This window comes from Ranitomeya variabilis, chromosome 7, assembly GCF_051348905.1.
Source record: "Ranitomeya variabilis isolate aRanVar5 chromosome 7, aRanVar5.hap1, whole genome shotgun sequence".
Lineage (NCBI taxonomy): Eukaryota > Metazoa > Chordata > Amphibia > Anura > Dendrobatidae > Ranitomeya > Ranitomeya variabilis.
In genome coordinates, this window is record NC_135238.1 from 205,288,430 (window position 1) to 205,306,948 (window position 18,519).

General features: G+C 41.4%; 1 protein-coding gene across 7 annotated transcripts in view; it reads right to left on the reverse strand.

Annotated features, from left to right (window-relative positions):
- Positions 1–18,519, reverse strand: part of GAD1 (glutamate decarboxylase 1) — a 103,926-nt gene that overhangs the window by 58,426 nt on the left and 26,981 nt on the right. For 6 of the 7 annotated variants that reach the window (XR_013217789.1, XR_013217790.1, XR_013217791.1 and 3 more), the window contains exon 3: positions 18,463–18,519. This exon is cut by the window's right edge and continues 6 nt beyond it. The exons of the other annotated variant lie outside the window; for it this stretch is intronic. Coding sequence is in view for 3 of the 6 variants with exons in the window: in XM_077272732.1 (XP_077128847.1) it covers positions 18,463–18,519 (57 nt within the window). In the remaining 3 variants the exon portion in view is untranslated. The remainder of the gene's footprint in view (positions 1–18,462) is intronic. 7 annotated transcript variants of the gene reach the window in all.

Sequence of the window (18,519 nt, forward strand, 5' to 3'; positions counted from 1 at the left end):
AAAAAAAACCACTAGCACTATGTTAATTGCTAAGTGGTGATGTCAAAGGTCCAGCCGTGACTGCTGTGCCTACTGGTTGTCATGTTTTGGCAGCTTGTAGAAGACCAGTGCCCGCTGTAGTATCTGTGCTAGATAAATGGAAGAAGTAAATAGTGCATTTATTTAAACCACAAATAATCCCTTTAAGTCACCTTTTCAGTCTGGGCAAATACATAAGACAGCTTTCTCTCCCTTTACCTGCACCCTAACGTGCATAATTAGAACTTATTAATTTTTTAGGGAGCGCGTAATTAGCTGCTGCCATACCCTCCTGCCCATATTTCTCAATAAGGAAGCATAATAATCTGCAATAGTGAAATACATTATGCCCATTCCATCTTTCCCCAAATGACAAACATTGGGGACAGTCCTACTGCCTCCACAGACATTAAGGCTTCTTTCACACGTCAGTGTGTCCGGTAGGTGCGGTGACAGTTTTCACATGTACCGGAGACATTGACACATGTAGACCCATTCAAATGAGTCTACAACCGCACACGGATGCCATCTGTGTGATGCATCAGTATCACATGGACGGCCGCCGGGGAAGAAGCGCTACAGTAAGCGTTGTTCCCCGGCAGCAGGTGCTGAAGCTGGCTCTCATCATTGATGTCCGAACGATGACAGCAGGTGGGGGCTTTCGGGACTCTTATCCCCATCATCCGACTCCTGCTGCCGTTAATAACAGTGACAGCAGGAGACGATGATCAGAGTATTCCACATCCGCCGCCTGTGATCTAACTAAATAAATGAATGAAGAGAGAGCGCAGCATCATTCACCAGGGGTGACATCATCGAGGCCGGGCTGAGCTGTGGTGACCTCAGGACCATGGGAAAATGCCAGTGATGATGTCACCACTAGTGAATGATGACCTCTCCCTGAGGAAGACACTTGAGTGTGTCGAAACGCGTGGAACACTTGCTCCCCAGGCTGCACATGGCACCAAACCTCCAAATAGCTATTTGACTGCCTAGTATCCCTCTCCCTCTTATCCGTACCGGCTGGATTTGGATTTGGGAACGGTTTTAATCTCTTAATAGGGCATATTTCTTCAGCTCTTTATTTCCCTTGATCTATATAGGGACAGTTAACCTAAGTGGGCTGGCGGTACACCATTCTATATTTTGTTTTGGAGTGTAATATTATGGTTTCCAGTATAAATCTGCATATGTGACTGTTTACACCACACCATTTATGCTTTTATACTGTGCAATTCTATTGGTTATTGCATATTTTTCTATCTGATTGTGCCATGTGATATGTGCCCTGGGACGGAGCACATTTGATCTGTGTTTTGTCAGCCTGTTTTGGCATTTTAAATGTTTTTACTATTGTGTGTACCTGTTACCTTTGATGTCTCCATTCAAATAAAATTCATTTAAGGTTATCCCTATTGATGTGCATACTCTTTTCTTTTTCTTTTTTTTCAAATTATACTTCCTGTATGCACAGGGTTGATTTCCTATTTGGTATTAGTTCAGATCTTCATTTGTTGTGTGGTGCCTGCTTCTTCTTTCCATATTAGCTGATTTTCATGGACTAACAGAATGGAGAAGCTGGAGAAGCCTTTTCTTTTTCTCTCCACTTCCAAGATAAACTAATGCCTTTATCATCAAACTTTGATCGAATTCTGAACGAACTCTGATCAAACTCTGATTCAAGTCTGATCAAACTATGATCGAACACTGAACTCTGATCGAACTCTGATCAAAATCTGATTGAACTCTGATCAGAATAATCGGACCGTTTTCCTCGGACTGAAAAATTTATATTGATACTGCCCCAGTTCTCCACAAGTGGATTCATTTTCTGGTACTTGCAGGGAAGCTGCCCCCTTTTTTGACATTCAGGGGTAGGTATGGGCATGGTTAGCCTGGTTTGGCAAGTATCAATGTGGGACAAGGGTTGACACATCTTTTTGCGTATTGCTCTAGTTAGCGTGTTACAATGTTACTGGTCCTGTTTTCGTGTCCTGTTCCCTTTCTCTTACAGCTGCAAGACTAAAAAAAATATAAAATGATTTAATCTCTTCCAAATTAAAGTCTGCGATGTGAGCACAGGGCCTGCTAACTCAGATGTCAACCCTGGCGACGGCAGGCGAGATTTTATCCACAGCGTTGTTCTCTGCCATTGTCTCCCGGATAAGCATGATAAGTGTGAATTTTTGTTTCAAATACAGAATCCGTTTTCTAATTCCTTATCCAGGATGTCACGTCAAGGACTTGGCACAAAGTCTGATGCCAACGAGAAGACCGGTGTATTTGTCTTGATAACCAGACATTTTAATACCTGCTGGCAGATGTGGAGTATGATAATAATAGAGAGAGAGAGATTCACATTAAATTGGCACACACTCTACACGGCTAGGAGTCATTTACATCTCAATAACATTTACAGGGGAAAGGAAATATGTCTCCGCCAAAACTGTTATTCCAAATACACGAGAGCCAGCATCCACGAGACATTCTCCGTCTCCAGAAGCCGGTCATCATGTCATCCCTGTGGCAGCCATCGGGGAGAGGAAAACGGGGCGACAATCTGACAAACATTTAATGTCGAGCGTCACATGAAACATTCCATTTGTCCCTTAGTTTTAGAGAGTTAAGAAATTCCTAATATTGCCACCATTCATAATAGGTGATGTCACAGCTCACCTCCTCCTCCTGTACAATGACTGATAACACCTCTATATACAGTAGATAACATAGGATCCACCATTCATAATAGGTGATGTCACAGCTCCTCCTCCTGTACAATGACTGATAACACCTCTATATACAGTACATAACACAGGAGCCACCATTCACAATAGGTGATGTCACAGCTCACCTCCTCCTCCTGTACAATAACTGACAACATCTCTATATACAGTAGATAACACAGGATCCACCATTCACAATAGGTGATGTCACAGCTCACCTCCTCCTCCTGTACAATGACTGATAACACTTCTATATACAGTAGATAACACAGGATCCACTATTCATAATAGGTGATGTCACAGCTCACCTCCACCTCCTCCTGTACAATGACTGATAACACCTCTATATACAGTAGATAACACAGGATCCACCATTCATAATAGGTGATGTCACAGCTCACCTCCTCCTCCTCCTGTACAATGACTAATAACACCTCTATATACAGTAGATAACACAGGATCCACCATTCATAATAGGTGATGTCACAGCTCACCTCCTCCTCCTCCTGTACAATGACTGATAACACCTCTATATACAGTAGATAACACAAGATCCACCATTCACAATAGGTGATGTCACAACTCACCTCCTCCTCCTGTACAATAACTGATAACACCTCTATATACAGTAGATAACACAGGATCCACCATTCACAATAGGTGACGTCACAGCTCACCTCCTCCTCCTGTACAATGACTGATAACACCTCTATATACAGTAGATAACACAGGCTCCACCATTTATAATAGGTGACATCACAGTTCACCTCCTCCTGTATAATGACTGAAAATACCTCTATACACATAACACAGGATCCACCATTTACAATAGGCGATGTCACAGCTCACCTCCTCTTCCTCCTGTACAATGACTGAAAACACCTCTATACATATAACACAGGATCCACCATTCACAATAGATGATATCACAGCTCTCCTCCACCTCCTGTACAATAACTGATAGCACCTCTATATACAGTAGATAACACAGGATCCTCCATTCACAATAGGTGATGTCACAGCTCACCTACTCCTGTACAATGACTGAAAACATCTCTATACACATAACACAGGATCCACCATTTACAATAGGTGATGTCACAGCTCACCTCCTCCTCCTCCTGTACAATGACTGAAAACACCTCTATACAGTTGATAATACAGCATCCTCCTTTCACAATAGGTGATATCACAGCTCACCTCCTCCACTCCTATACAATAACTAATAGCACCTCTATATACAGTAGATAACACAGGATCCTCCATTCAAAATAGGTGATGTCACAGGCTCACCTCCTCCTGTACAATGACTGATAACACCTCTATACACAGTAGACAACACAGGAGCCACCATTCACAATAGATGATGTCACAGCTCACCTCCTCCTCCTGTATAATGACTGATAGCCCTCTATATACAGTAGATAACACAAGAGCCACCATTCACAATAGGTGATGTCACAGCTCACCTCCTCCTCCTGAACAATGACTGATAGCCCTCTATATACAGTAGATAACACAGGAGCCACCATTCACAATAGGTGATGTCACAGCTCACCTCCTCCTCTTGTACAATGACTGAAAACATCTCTATACAGTAGATAATACAGCATCCTCCTTTCACAATAGGTGATGTCACAGCTCACCTCCTCCACCTGTACAATGACTGATAACACCTCTATATACAGTAGATAACACAGGATCCACCATTCACAATAGATGATGTCACAGCTCACCTCCTCCTCCTGTACAATAACTGACAACATCTCTATATACAGTAGATAACACAGGAGCCACCATTCACAGTAGGTGATGTCACAGCTCACCTCCTCCTGTACAATGACTGATAACACCTCTATATACAGTAGATAACACAGGATCCACCATTCACAATAGATGATGTCACAGCTCACCTCCTCCTCCTGTACAATGACTGATAACATCTCTATATACAGTAGATAACACAGAAGCCACCATTCACAATAGGTGATGTGACAGCTCACCTCCTCCTCCTGTACAATGACTGATAACATCTCTATATACAGTAGATAACACAGAAGCCACCATTCACAATAGGTGATGTCACAGCTCACCTCCCTTCACAAAGATCCATATCACAGGATGCCCAGAAAAAAACTTATATACCAGTGAATGGAGTCAGAGCCAGTCTATAGCTGCTAAAGTTCATGTGGTTGCTGAAAGGAACAAGGTGTATGAATAAAAGACCCAATGGTCAGTGAGAAAATTTGAATTTTTTTTAAAACATTTTTTATTTATAGATTTTAATATAAAATGTACCGTATATATTGTGTATTATGCTGTGGAGTTTTGAAAGAAAAACATCAATTTTTTAAAGAACAATTATTTTAAAATGTAAAAAAAATTCTGATTTAAACATTGAAGCCTTGAAAGTCATTTTTTCATTTTCATATGGAAGCTGAAAGTTGGATCCTTTACCTTCTAGGCCCCTATGCTGTACATATGGCATGCCCACCGCTTTAATGATGCATTCCTTGCACTGTTTACGGTAGCTAAGCAGATATATGGAAGCGCTAATTTCCAACTACCTTACTGAGTAGGACAGAGATCTATCATTCTAGCTGGGCTCATTGAATAATAACCAGAGATTTAAACAAAACAAACTTTAAAACTACTATTTCAAGGATTTTCCAAGTAAATACACCAGCCTCCTCAAACCTATGAGATTGATCTAATAAACTCTGAAGTTTGTATTGTGAAATCTGGTGACAGGTTCTCTATATGGAACTGGTGTAGATTTTTATACGTCTCAAAATACCTTTATAAAAGAAATATTGTACTCTCTGTACACATTTTTTATGTTTATTTTTAAGCTGGTATAAAGCTTTTTGGCTTTTGGATAGTATTTAAAGAGGACCACATTAAACAACAATGCTGGAGATTCTTTCCTTCCTCCTGGAAATGTATGGCTCAATTAATATAACAGCTAGGTGTTAATATTCCCCTTATTAATAGGGAGTCCTGCTCTGATCCTGTTTGGGTTCCCACTGTTCCCTGAAGTTTATTCTTCATCTCGACAGACATGTGACCACTGTGGCCAATCACTGGTCACAACATTTACCAACAGCCAGTGATTGGATGCTGTGGTCAAATGTCTGTCCAGATTGAGCACAAATTACAAAGAACAGCGGGAACCCAGACAGGATCAAAACGGGATTCTCTGAGGGGCAGAATGTCAATAATATTTATTTTAAAATGACATCCTTCTTTTCCCTATCTGTAAGAGTCCATACATAGTGGAGACTCTATCGGTGAGACTCCATACATATCGGGGACTCTATCGGTGAGAATCCATACATATCGGAGACTCTATCGGTGAGAATCCATACATATCGGAGACTCTATCTGGGAGAATCCATACATATCGGAGACTCTATCGGTGAGAATCCATACATATCAGGGACTCTATCAGGGAGAATCCATACATATCGGAGACTCTATCGGTGAGAATCCATACATATCAGGGACTCTATCAGGGAGAATCCATACATATCGGAGACTCTATCGGTGAGAATCCATACATATCGGAGACTCTATCTGAGAGAATCCATACATATCGGAGACTCTATCTGGGAGAATCCATACATATCGGAGACTCTATCGGGAAGAATCCATACATATCAGGGACTCTATCGGTGAGAATCCATACATATCGGAGACTCTATCGGTGAGAATCCATACATATCAGGGACTCTATCGGGGAGAATCCATACATATCGGAGACTCTATTGGGAAGAATCCATACATATCGGAGCCTATCGGTGAGAATCCATACATATCGGAGACTCTATTGGGAAGAATCCATACATATCGGAGCCTATCGGTGAGAATCCATACATATCGGAGACTCTATCGGTGAGAATCCATACATATCGGAGACTCTATCGGTGAGAATCCATACATATCAGAGACTCTATCGGTGAGAATCCATACATATCGGAGACTCTATCGGTGAGAATCCATACATATCGGAGACTCTATCGGTGAGAATCCATACATATCGGAGACTCTATCGGTGAGAATCCATACATATCAGGGACTCTATCAGTGAGAATCCATACATATCGGAGACTCTATCGGTGAGAATCCATACATATCAGGGACTCTGTTATGATCTGGTGGCCTAAGAGCAGCATGAGACGTACTCTGGAGAAGGTGGTACCTGTACTGACCGCAGACCCTGAACTTAACACCGCAACTAGAAGTAGCCGTGGAATGTACCTAACACTCCCTGGACATCTCAACACAGCTGGAGGACTAATTACCCCTAGAGATAGAAAAGGGAAAACTATCTTGCCTCAGAGAAAATTCCCAAAGGATAGACAGCCCCCCAAAAATATTGACTGTGAGAGGAGAGGGAAAAACATACACAGACTGAAATCAGAATTTAGCAAAGGAGGCCACTTCTAGCTAAATAGAAAGGATAGGACAGAGTACTATGCGGTCAGTATTAAAACACTAGAAAATATCCACCACAGAAAATACAAAATTTCCACAGCTAACTAAAGATATGGAGGGTATATCTGCATCTCCAGAGATACCAGCTTGGCTAAACAAATCCTTATACAGACCAAGCTGGACAAGACAAAACATGAAAAAGAACTGAACAATAAGGCCACAGCATGTGGACAGCAAAAATCAAGGCCAGAACTTATCTTTGTTGAAATTAACAGCAAAGCAGGAGAGACCAGGAAAGGATGTGAATCCTCCAGGAACAATGGACAACTGGCACTGACTAAAGGGTCAAGCAAGACTAAATAGCCCAGTCAGAATTGCAAAAACACACCGGACAAATGCTGCGACTCAGAGACAGCAGCGCTACCACTTACAACCACCGGAGGGAGCCCAAGAGCAGAATTCACAACAGTACCCCCCCTTGAGGAGGGGTCACCGAACCCTCACCAGAGCCCCCAGGCCGATCCGGATGAGCCAAATGAAAGGCATGAACCAAATCCTCAGCATGAACATCGGAGGCAACAACCCAAGAATTATCCTCCTGGCCATAACCCTTCCATTTGACAAGATACTGAAGCTTCCGCCTCGAAAAACGAGAATCCAAAATCTTCTCAACCACATACTCCAACTCCCCATCAATCAACATCAATCAACACCGGGGCAGGAGGATCAACAGAGGGAACAACGGGCACCACATATTTCCGCAACAAAGATCTATGAAAAACATTATGGACGGAAAAAGAGGCTGGAAGGGCCAAACGAAAAGACACTGGATTGATAATCTCACAAATCCTATAAGGGCCAATAAACCGAGGCTTAAACTTAGGGGAAGAAACCTTCATAGGAACATGACGGGAAGACAACCAGACCAAATCCCCAACCCGAAGCCGGGAACCAACACACCGACGACGGTTAGCAAAACGCTGAGCCCCCTCCTGAGACAACACCAAATTGTCAACAACATGAGCCCAAATTTGCTGCAACCTGTCAACCACAGAGTCCACCCCAGGACAATCAGAAGGCTCAACCTGCCCCGAAGAAAAACGAGGATGAAAACCAGAGTTACAAAAGAAGGGTGAAACCAAGGTAGCAGAACTAGCCCGATTATTAAGGGCAAACTCGGCCAATGGCAAGAAAGCCACCCAATCATCCTGATCAGCAGACACAAAGCATCTCAAATAAGTTTCCAAAGTCTGATTAGTTCGCTCGGTTTGGCCATTTGTCTGAGGATGAAATGCGGAAGAAAAAGACAAATCAATGCCCAGCCTAGCACAAAAGGCCCGCCAAAACCTAGAAACAAGCTGGGAACCTCTAGCGGACACAATATTCTCCAGAATGCCATGCAAACGAACCACATGCTGAAAAAACAACGGAACCAAATCAGAAGAGGAAGGCAACTTAGGCAAAGGTACCAAATGAACCATCTTAGAAAACAGGTCACAAACCACCCAGATAACTGACATCTTCTGGGAAACCGGAAGATCCGAAATAAAATCCATAGAAATATGCGTCCAAGGCCTCTCAGGGACCGGCAAAGGCAAAAGCAACCCACTAGCGCGGGAACAGCAAGGCTTGTCCCGCGCACAAGTCCCACAGGACTGCACAAAAGAACGCACATCCCGTGACAAAGAAGGCCACCAAAAGGACCTACCAACCAAATCTCTGGTACCAAAAATCCCAGGATGACCAGCCAACACAGAACAATGAACCTCTGAAATCACTTTACTAGTCCATCTGTCAGGAACAAACAATTTCCCCACTGGACAGCGGTCAGGTTTATCAGCCTGAAATTCCTGAAGAACCCGTCGTAAATCAGGGGAGATGGCAGAAAGAATCACCCCTTCCTTCAGAATGCCGACCGGCTCAAGGACCCCAGGAGAATCAGGCAAAAAGCTCCTAGAGAGGGCATCAGCCTTAACATTCTTAGAACCCGGAACATACGAGACCACAAAATCAAAACGGGAGAAAAACAGGGACCATCGGGCCTGTCTAGGATTCAGCTGCTTGGCAGACTCAAGATAAATCAGATTCTTATGATCGGTCAAGACCACAATACGGTGCTTGGCCCCCTCAAGCCAATGTCGCCACTCCTCAAATGCCCACTTCATAGCCAACAACTCACGATTGCCGACATCATAATTGAGTTCCGCAGGCGAAAACTTTCGAGAAAAGAAGGCACACGGTTTCATCAAGGAACCATCAGAATTCCTCTGAGACAAAACGGCCCCTGCCCCAATCTCAGAAGCGTCAACCTCAACCTGAAAAGGAAGAGAAACATCTGGCTGACGCAGCACAAGGGCAGAAGTAAATCGGCGTTTAAGCTCCTGAAAGGCAGAAACAGATGCAGAGGACCAATTCGTCACATCAGCGCCTTTCTTCGTCAAATCGGTCAGGGGTTTAACCACACTGGAGAAGTTGGCAATGAAACGGCGATAAAAATTAGCAAAGCCCAAAAATTTCTGAAGGCTCTTCACGGATGTGGGCTGGATCCAATCATGAATGGCCTGAACCTTAACCGGATCAATTTCTATAGATGAGGGAGAAAAAATGAAGCCCAAAAAAGAAATCTTCTGTACTCCAAAGAGGCACTTAGACCCTTTCACAAACAAGGCATTATCACGAAGGATCTGAAATACCATCCTGACTTGTTTCACATGAGACTCCCAATCATCTGAAAAAATCAAAATATCATCCAAATATACAATCATGAATTTATCAAGATAATTCCGAAATATATCATGCATGAAGGACTGAAACACAGATGGAGCATTAGAGAGTCCGAATGGCATCACAAGGTATTCAAAATGGCCTTCGGGCGTATTAAACGCAGTTTTCCATTCGTCACCCTGCTTAATACGAACAAGATTATATGCCCCTCGAAGGTCAATCTTAGTAAACCAACTAGCCCCCTTAATCCTAGCAAACAGATCAGAAAGCAAAGGCAAAGGGTATTGGAATTTGACCGTGATCTTATTCAAGAGGCGATAATCAATACAGGGTCTCAAAGAGCCATCTTTTTTGGCAACAAAAAAAAACCTGCTCCCAATGGTGAAGAAGATGGCCTAATATGCCCCTTCTCCAAGGACTCCTTAACATAGCTCCACATGGCGGTATGTTCTGGCACAGACAGGTTGAAAAGTCGGTCCTTAGGGAACTTACAGCCTGGAATCAAGTCAATAGCACAATCACAGTCCCTATGCGGTGGAAGGGAACTGGACTTGGGCTCATTGAATACATCCTGGAAATCTGACAAAAACTCAGGAATTTCAGAAGAGGGGGAGGAGGCAATTGACATCAAAGGAACGTCACCATGAACCCCCTGACAACCCCAACTAGTCACAGACATAGATTTCCAATCTAATACCGGATTATGCACCTGTAACCATGGGAAACCCAGCACAATAGCATCATGCAAATTATGCAACACCAGAAAACGACAATCTTCCTGATGGGCTGGCGCCATGCACATGGTCAGCTGTGTCCAAAACTGAGGTTTATTTTTAGCCAACGGTGTGGCATCAATGCCCCTCAAAGTAATAGGACTCTGCAAAGGCTGCAAGGGGAAACCACAACATCTGGCAAATTCTAAGTCCATTAAGTTTAGAGCAGCGCCTGAATCCACAAATGCCATGACAGAAAATGACGATAATGAGCAGATCAGGGTCACAGATACCAGAAATTTAGGTTGTACAGTACTGATGGTAACAGAACTAGCGATTCTCTTGGCACGCTTAGGGCAATCAGAAATAACATGAGCAGAATCGCCGCAGTAAAAACACAAGCTATTCGGACATCTGAATCCTTGTCGTTCAGCTCTAGACACAATCCTATCACACTGCATAGGCTCAGGACTCCGCTCGGAAGACAATGCCATAGTGTGCACAACTCTGCGCTCGCGCAAGCGCCGATCAATCTGAATGGCCAGAGACATAGAATCACTCAGACCAGCAGGCGTGGGGAACCCCACCATAACATCTTTAACGGATTCAGAAAGACCCTTTCTGAAAATTGCCGCCAAGGCATCCTCATTCCATTTAGTCAGTACAGACCATTTTCTAAACTTCTGGCAATATGATTCTGCCGCTTCTTGACCCTGACACAGGGCCAACAAGGTCTTCTCAGCATGATCCACTGAATTAGGTTCATCATACAATAACTCAAGCGCCTGAAAAAAGGTGTCTACATTAAGCAAAGCCGGATTCCCAGGTTCCAGGGCAAATGCCCAATCCTGGGGGTCACCACGCAGCAGAGATATAACAATTTTAACCTGCTGGATGGGATCACCAGAGGAACGGGGTTTCAGAGCAAAAAACAGTTTACAGTTATTTTTAAAGCTCAGAAATTTGGACCTGTCCCCAAAAAACAAATCAGGAGTTGGAATTCTAGGCTCTAAAACCGGAGTCTGAACGATATAATCGGAAATACCCTGTACTCTAGCAGCAAGTTGATCCACACGAGAAGCCAATCCCTGAACATCCATACCAGCGCCGAACTCCTGAGCCACCCAGAGGTAAAGAGGGAAGAAAAAAAAAAAAACACAACAGACTACAGAAAAAAAAATGGCTCAGCACTTTCCTTCCCTTCTTCTGACATGCGGTTAACTCATTGTTGGCCAGTTGTACTGTTATGATCTGGTGGCCTAAGAGCAGCATGAGACGTACTCTGGAGAAGGTGGTACCTATACTGACCGCAGACCCTGAACTTAACACCGCAACTAGAAGTAGCCGTGGAATGTACCTAACACTCCCTGGACATCTCGACACAGCCGGAGGACTAATTACCCCTAGAGATAGAAAAGGGAAAACTATCTTGCCTCAGAGAAAATCCCCAAAGGATGGACAGCCCCCCACAAATATTGACTGTGAGAGGAGAGGGAAAAACATACACAGACTGAAATCAGAATTTAGCAAAGGAGGCCACTTCTAGCTAAATAGAAAGGATAGGACAGAGTACTATGCGGTCAGTATTAAAACACTAGAAAATATCCACCACAGAAAATACAAAATCTCCACAGCTAACTAAAGATATGGAGGGTATATCTGCATCTCCAGAGATACCAGCTTGGCTAAACAAATCCTTATACAGACCAAGCTGGACAAGACAAAACATGAAAAAGAACTGAACAATAAGGCCACAGCATGTGGACAGCAAAAATCAAGGCCAGAACTTATCTTTGTTGAAATGAACAGCAAAGCAGGAGAGACCAGGAAAGGATGTGAATCCTCCAGGAACAATGGACAACTGGCACTGACTAAAGGGTCAAGCAAGACTAAATAGCCCAGTCAGAATTGCAAAAAGTGAACACACCTGATAAATGCTGCGACTCAGAGACAGCAGCGCTACCACTTACAACCACCGGAGGGAGCCCAAGAGCAGAATTCACAACAGGACTCTATCGGTGAGAATCCATACATATCGGAGACTCTATCGGTGAGAATCCATACATATCAGGGACTCTATCGGGGAGAATCCATACATATCGGAGACTCTAGCAGTGAGAATCCATACATATCGGAGACTCTATCGGTGAGAATCCATACATATCGGAGACTCTATCGGTGAGAATCCATACATATCAGAGACTCTATCGGGGAGAATCCATACATATCGGAGACTCTATCGGTGAGAATCCATACATATTAGGGGAGAATCTATACATATCAGGGACTCTATTGGGGAGAGTCAATACATAGTGAAGACTCTATCGGGGGGAGAGTCCATACATTTTAGAGACTCTATCGTGGTAGATTCAATACATATTGAAGACTCTATCAGGGAGAGTGCAAACATATAAGGGACCCTGTCGGTGCAGAGTCAATACATATTGATGACTTTACCAGGGAGAGTCTATACTTATTAGAGACTCTATCTGGGAGAGTCCATAGATATTTTAGACTCTACCGGGCAGAGTCCATACATATTGGGGACCATATTAGGGAGAGCCCATACATATTGGGGACCCTATTAGGGAGAGTCCATACCATACATCTTGAGGGCCCTATTAGGGAAAGTCCATACATCTTGAGGACTCTATTAAGGAGAGTCCATACATATTGGGGACCCTATTAGGGAGAGTCCATACATATTGGGTACTCTATAGGCAAAAGTCCACACATATTAGGGACTCTATTGGGGAGAGTCCATACATCTTGAGGACCCTATTGGGGAAAGTCCATACATATTAGGGACTCTATTGGGGAGAGTCCATACATATTAGGGACTCTATTGGGGGAGAGTTCATACTGAGGACTCTATTGGGGGGAGCCCCATACCTATATATAGAGTCTCATGGTGCTGCCGAATTCGGATATGCTGTGACTTGTCCCTAGGACCAGCTCGGTCCGAGAAAGAAATCAGACATGTGTGCGGCCCCATAAAATAACATTGATCAGAGTGCGATATGATGTATTGTTGAATCATACTTGGTGTGAGCGAGCCCTTATAGTTACTTTTGGCTGCTGATAGGTATTTGAGACAAGCACAAGGAACATTATATTAGGAGAATTGCTTTTCTCATACTATAGACGCCTAATGATCCTGTAGCACCCCAATATTGTGCTGCACCTGATCCAGGGGGGCGGCAATATACACAAAGACTGGCTGAGTGTATCTGACACGCAGGCTCACCGGTGCGTTACTCTATCAGCTCTGCTTGCCTTACTAAATTAAAAAGATGATGGAAGGAGCCCCCTCTCCAGACACTGTACGAGCCGCTAACAAAATGCTCCATTAAATACGCACCAGCTGCTATTTATAGGGCAAAATTCTCTCTAAGAACAAAATTCTCTTCCAGAAAGTCTGCCTTGTACTTAACATGCTGAATTTACACCTCCTTCAAGCCCCGAATAACATGTGTGCTGATAGCAGCACATCACAAATATTTTGTTTTTTTTTCTAGGATAATATTTCCAGGATGTGCAATGGGGGGCAAGAATGGCCTTTTCATGATTTGGAACAAAGATAATGAAATAAATATAAAACAAATAGATATACTAAATATACTAAACCTCCATTTCTGGAAGGAACAGACAAGCTAGATTAATTGTATTCAAAGGGGTCCCACGAAAAGCCTATCTCTCCCAAACAGGGCTGACTGCTGCCTGTCTAATGTGCCTCTCATTAATCTTTCCTCCCAGGAGACCAGTATTTTGTTGGAAGATAAGCTTGAGAAATTTTCAGCACTCTATGATCCCAGAGCTGCCACCATTACCAGATCCCCCCCAGGGGTCTCCAAATCATTTACAACATTAACCCATGGCAGGGCTCGGGTTGCCCTAGCAGGCTTGTATTATCCACCTGATTAACGTCAGATCATTAAGTGCCCATAATGAAGTGGCTGCTGGATCACAATCACTGAATTCAATCATCGCTCAAAGTGATTTGACTTTCTAAAATGGCACAGAAAGAAAATATATTCTGTATATGTTCTCCTGCATTTACACACACAGACTCCTGATCAACCAGACTGATCTTCTAGATTAAAAAAACAATTAGTCCTATAACCATTTACACCAACAGATATCATCATCTTCCTCATCTGTCGGAATCAGCCTAAAATATAAACTTCCTATCCTTATTGAGGAGTTTTCTTTGAGTTATTTGATTATTTATTTTATATATTTATTTATTTGTTTACTTGCCACAATTATTGTATTTAGCAGACAGATTGTTACAGTTTTCTGGCAGATAAGATAAATTTCAATCAGATCAAATTGCCATTTACACACACCAATTTGGGTCTGATTGGAGAGAAATTAATCAGATTTCAGAACTTGTAAGTGACCCCTTACCTTCTGGTGGAGTATACCAAAAGTGAGGCTCATGTGTATGTGTATATTCCACAAGGTGGCTCTATCGCCCTAGGGAATATCATATAGAAGCAAATCTTCAGAAACATTTTTTTCACGTGGTATGTTAGACACATTTTATTTAGGTCACTGTAGCCAAAACTCAGTTTTTGCAGCGTTTTTTGGCTGCGTTTTAGCACTTTCTCATTGCTTTGGGTGAAAAAATGCTTCAAAAACACTGAAAGAATTGACATTCTCCAGATTTAAAAAAACACAGCAGTTTTCCAAGTCAGTCATGCAAAAAAAAAACCAAAACATAGGCATGAGGTTTCTGAAATCTTATAGCTTTTGCTGGTACTGTAAAATGTAACTTTTAATTCGTATAAAAAGCTGCAAAATTAAAAACACTACAAAACCGCAACGTCTGAACATAACCTTAGTGTTACTAACTATGGATATATTGTTTGATTTCTATTCTATCTTAATGAGACAAGACTTTAATATCTTTTTCCTTTCCATTCTCTTTTTGTTGCATAGGTATTATTTTTTTATGGGATGTACCTGTAAGTTCTAGGCTTTTTCACATGGTCTGTATTTTGTCAGTTTTTTGCATTAGCGTTTGTAAGCCAAAACCAGGAGTGGAACTTAGAGAGAAAAATAATGATTTAAAGATTGACACCTGTTCTGTGTTTTGGAGGCACACCTGGTTTAGGCATAAAAATACTGATGAAATACTGATCAAAAATACTAATGTGTCAATAAATCCTTAAGCTAAGTTCCCACGATGAGCTTTTGGTGAGTTTTTCATGTTGCAGATTTTCTGCACCATTTTTGCACCCATTAAATAAAATAGGTTACTTGCATTTTTTTTTTTTTCCAAAAGTATGAAATGTAAAAACTCACCAAAAACTAATTATGGAAACATAGTCTAAAGGTAAAATTGGGAATATTGCCTAGTTCTTTGTGTAAGGCTATGTTCACATTAGCGTTGCGTCAGGCGCAGGTTCGGCGACGCATAGCGGCGCATGCGTCATGCACCCCTATATTTAACATGGGGGCGCATGGACATGCGTTGTCTTGCGTTTTGTGACGCATGCGTCATTTTTGGCACAAGCTTCAGGACGCTGCATGTTGCATTTTTTTTGCGTCCAAAATCAAGCCAAAAATGGACGCATGCGTCACAAAACAATGCGTTTTTGCATGCGTTGTGCGCAACAACGCAAATGTGAACATAGCCTTAGATGGTCGAGGTATGAAAAAGAAGTATCTCTTCTCCCATGATTTATTCTCACATATGAGGACGAAACTACTGTATCAAAATAATTCCTTATCATGACAGTCATTGCTTCTATGTGCCCCCCCCCCCCCCCCCAAACAAAAATATGGTCAAGTGACAGTCTTCTGTATTCTGAGGAGAATGGATTGGGCATGGATTTAGATTTAATAGTGCTATCATGTAATTTGGACATATATCTGACAACTTGTGGAATTTATTTACTGACCAAATGTTTATAAAAAATAGTATCACTGTGAGGATAGTAATATACTAGTATCACTGTGAGGACAGTAATATAATAGTATCAGTGTGAGGCTAGTAATATAATAGTATCACTGTGAGGACAGTAATATACTAGTATCACTGTGAGGACAGTAATATAATAGTATCAGTGTGAGGCTAGTAATATAATAGTATCACTGTGAGGATAGTAATATACTAGTATCACTGTGAGGACAGTAATATAATAGTATCAGTGTGAGGCTAGTAATATAATAGTATCACTGTGAGGATAGTAATATACTAGTATCACTGTGAGGACAGTAATATAATAGTATCACTGTGAGGATAGTAATATAATAGTATCACTGTGAGGATAGTAATATACTAGTATCACTGTGAGGACAGTAATATAATAGTATCAGTGTGAGGCTAGTAATATAATAGTATCACTGTGAGGATAGTAATATACTAGTATCACTGTGAGGACAGTAATATAATAGTATCACTGTGAGGATAGTAATATAATAGTATCACTGTGAGGATAGTAATATACTAGTATCACTGTGAGGACAGTAATATAATAGTATCACTGTGAGGATAGTAATATAATAGTATCACTGTGAGGATAGTAATATAATAGCATCACTGTGAGGATAGTAATATAATAGTATCACTGTGAGGATAGTAATATAATAGTATCACCATGAGGATAGTAATATAATAGTATCACCGTGAGGATAGTAATATAATAGTATCACTGTGAGGACAGTAATATAATAGTATCCCTGGGAGGATAGTAATATAATAGTATCTCTGTGAGGATAGTAATATAATAGTATCCCTGGGAGGATAGTAATATAATAGTATCTCTGTGAGGATAGTAATATAATAGTATCACTGTGAGGATTGTAATATAATAGTATCACTGTGAAGATAGTAATATAATAGTATCACTGTGAGGATAGTAATATAATAGTATCCCTGGGAGGATAGTAATATACTAGTATCACTGTGAGGCTAGTAATATAATAGTATCACTGTGAGGATTGTAATATAATAGTATCACTGTGAGGATTGTAATATAATAGTATCACTGTGAGGCTAGTAATATAATAGTATCACTGTGAGGATAGTAATATAATAGTATCACTGTGAGGATTGTAATATAATAGCATCACTGTGAGGATAGTAATATAATAGTATCACTGTTGAGGATTGTAATATAATAGTATCCCTGGGAGGATAGTAATATAATAGTATCACTGTGAGGATAGTAATATAATAGCATCACCGTGAGGATAGTAATATAATAGTATCATGTTGATCCATTCCAGAATTGATCACAAGAAACAAAATAAATATGTATTGCTTTTTCTCCAAAATAAACAAATTCTTTATCAGTAAACACAGAAATTCTGATTATTTCCTTATTAAATGATCATTTTTTCCAGTCTGTGAAATGAGCTATTCTATATGTTACCACCAGGGGGAACTCTGGGATTGTGATCATTTTCAGACAGGCTGTCACTGAGCTGAATGATGGATCTAGTGGACTTGATTTATTTCAATAAATGAGATTAATGACATTATTAACATGTACAGACATTTCTTTTGTGTCTGGATATTTCTGCCTCACACTGCTGCTTTCACGCCATATTTCCCTCTTTAATACACATATAACACTAAATGTTTATACAAAGCCACACAAGGATGCAGCAGAGCTGAGTTTGCCAGTTGACACAACTGCTGGCACTACTGTACTGCTGTGTTATTTTTTGGCTTTTCCTTAGGACTGCTGCAGGTAGACTTCATAGGTTATTTTTTTAATACACTTTAGTGATTTATAAAGTTTTTGTAAAAGTAAGAAATAGCAGATCGCATAATGCAAACTCAACTCTGCTACATCAGAACACAAATATTTCATCAGTAAACAAAGACCTACCACATATCTTTAGTCCCAGCTTTTTTGTGCATCCATGTGCCACCCCACACCAGGTGT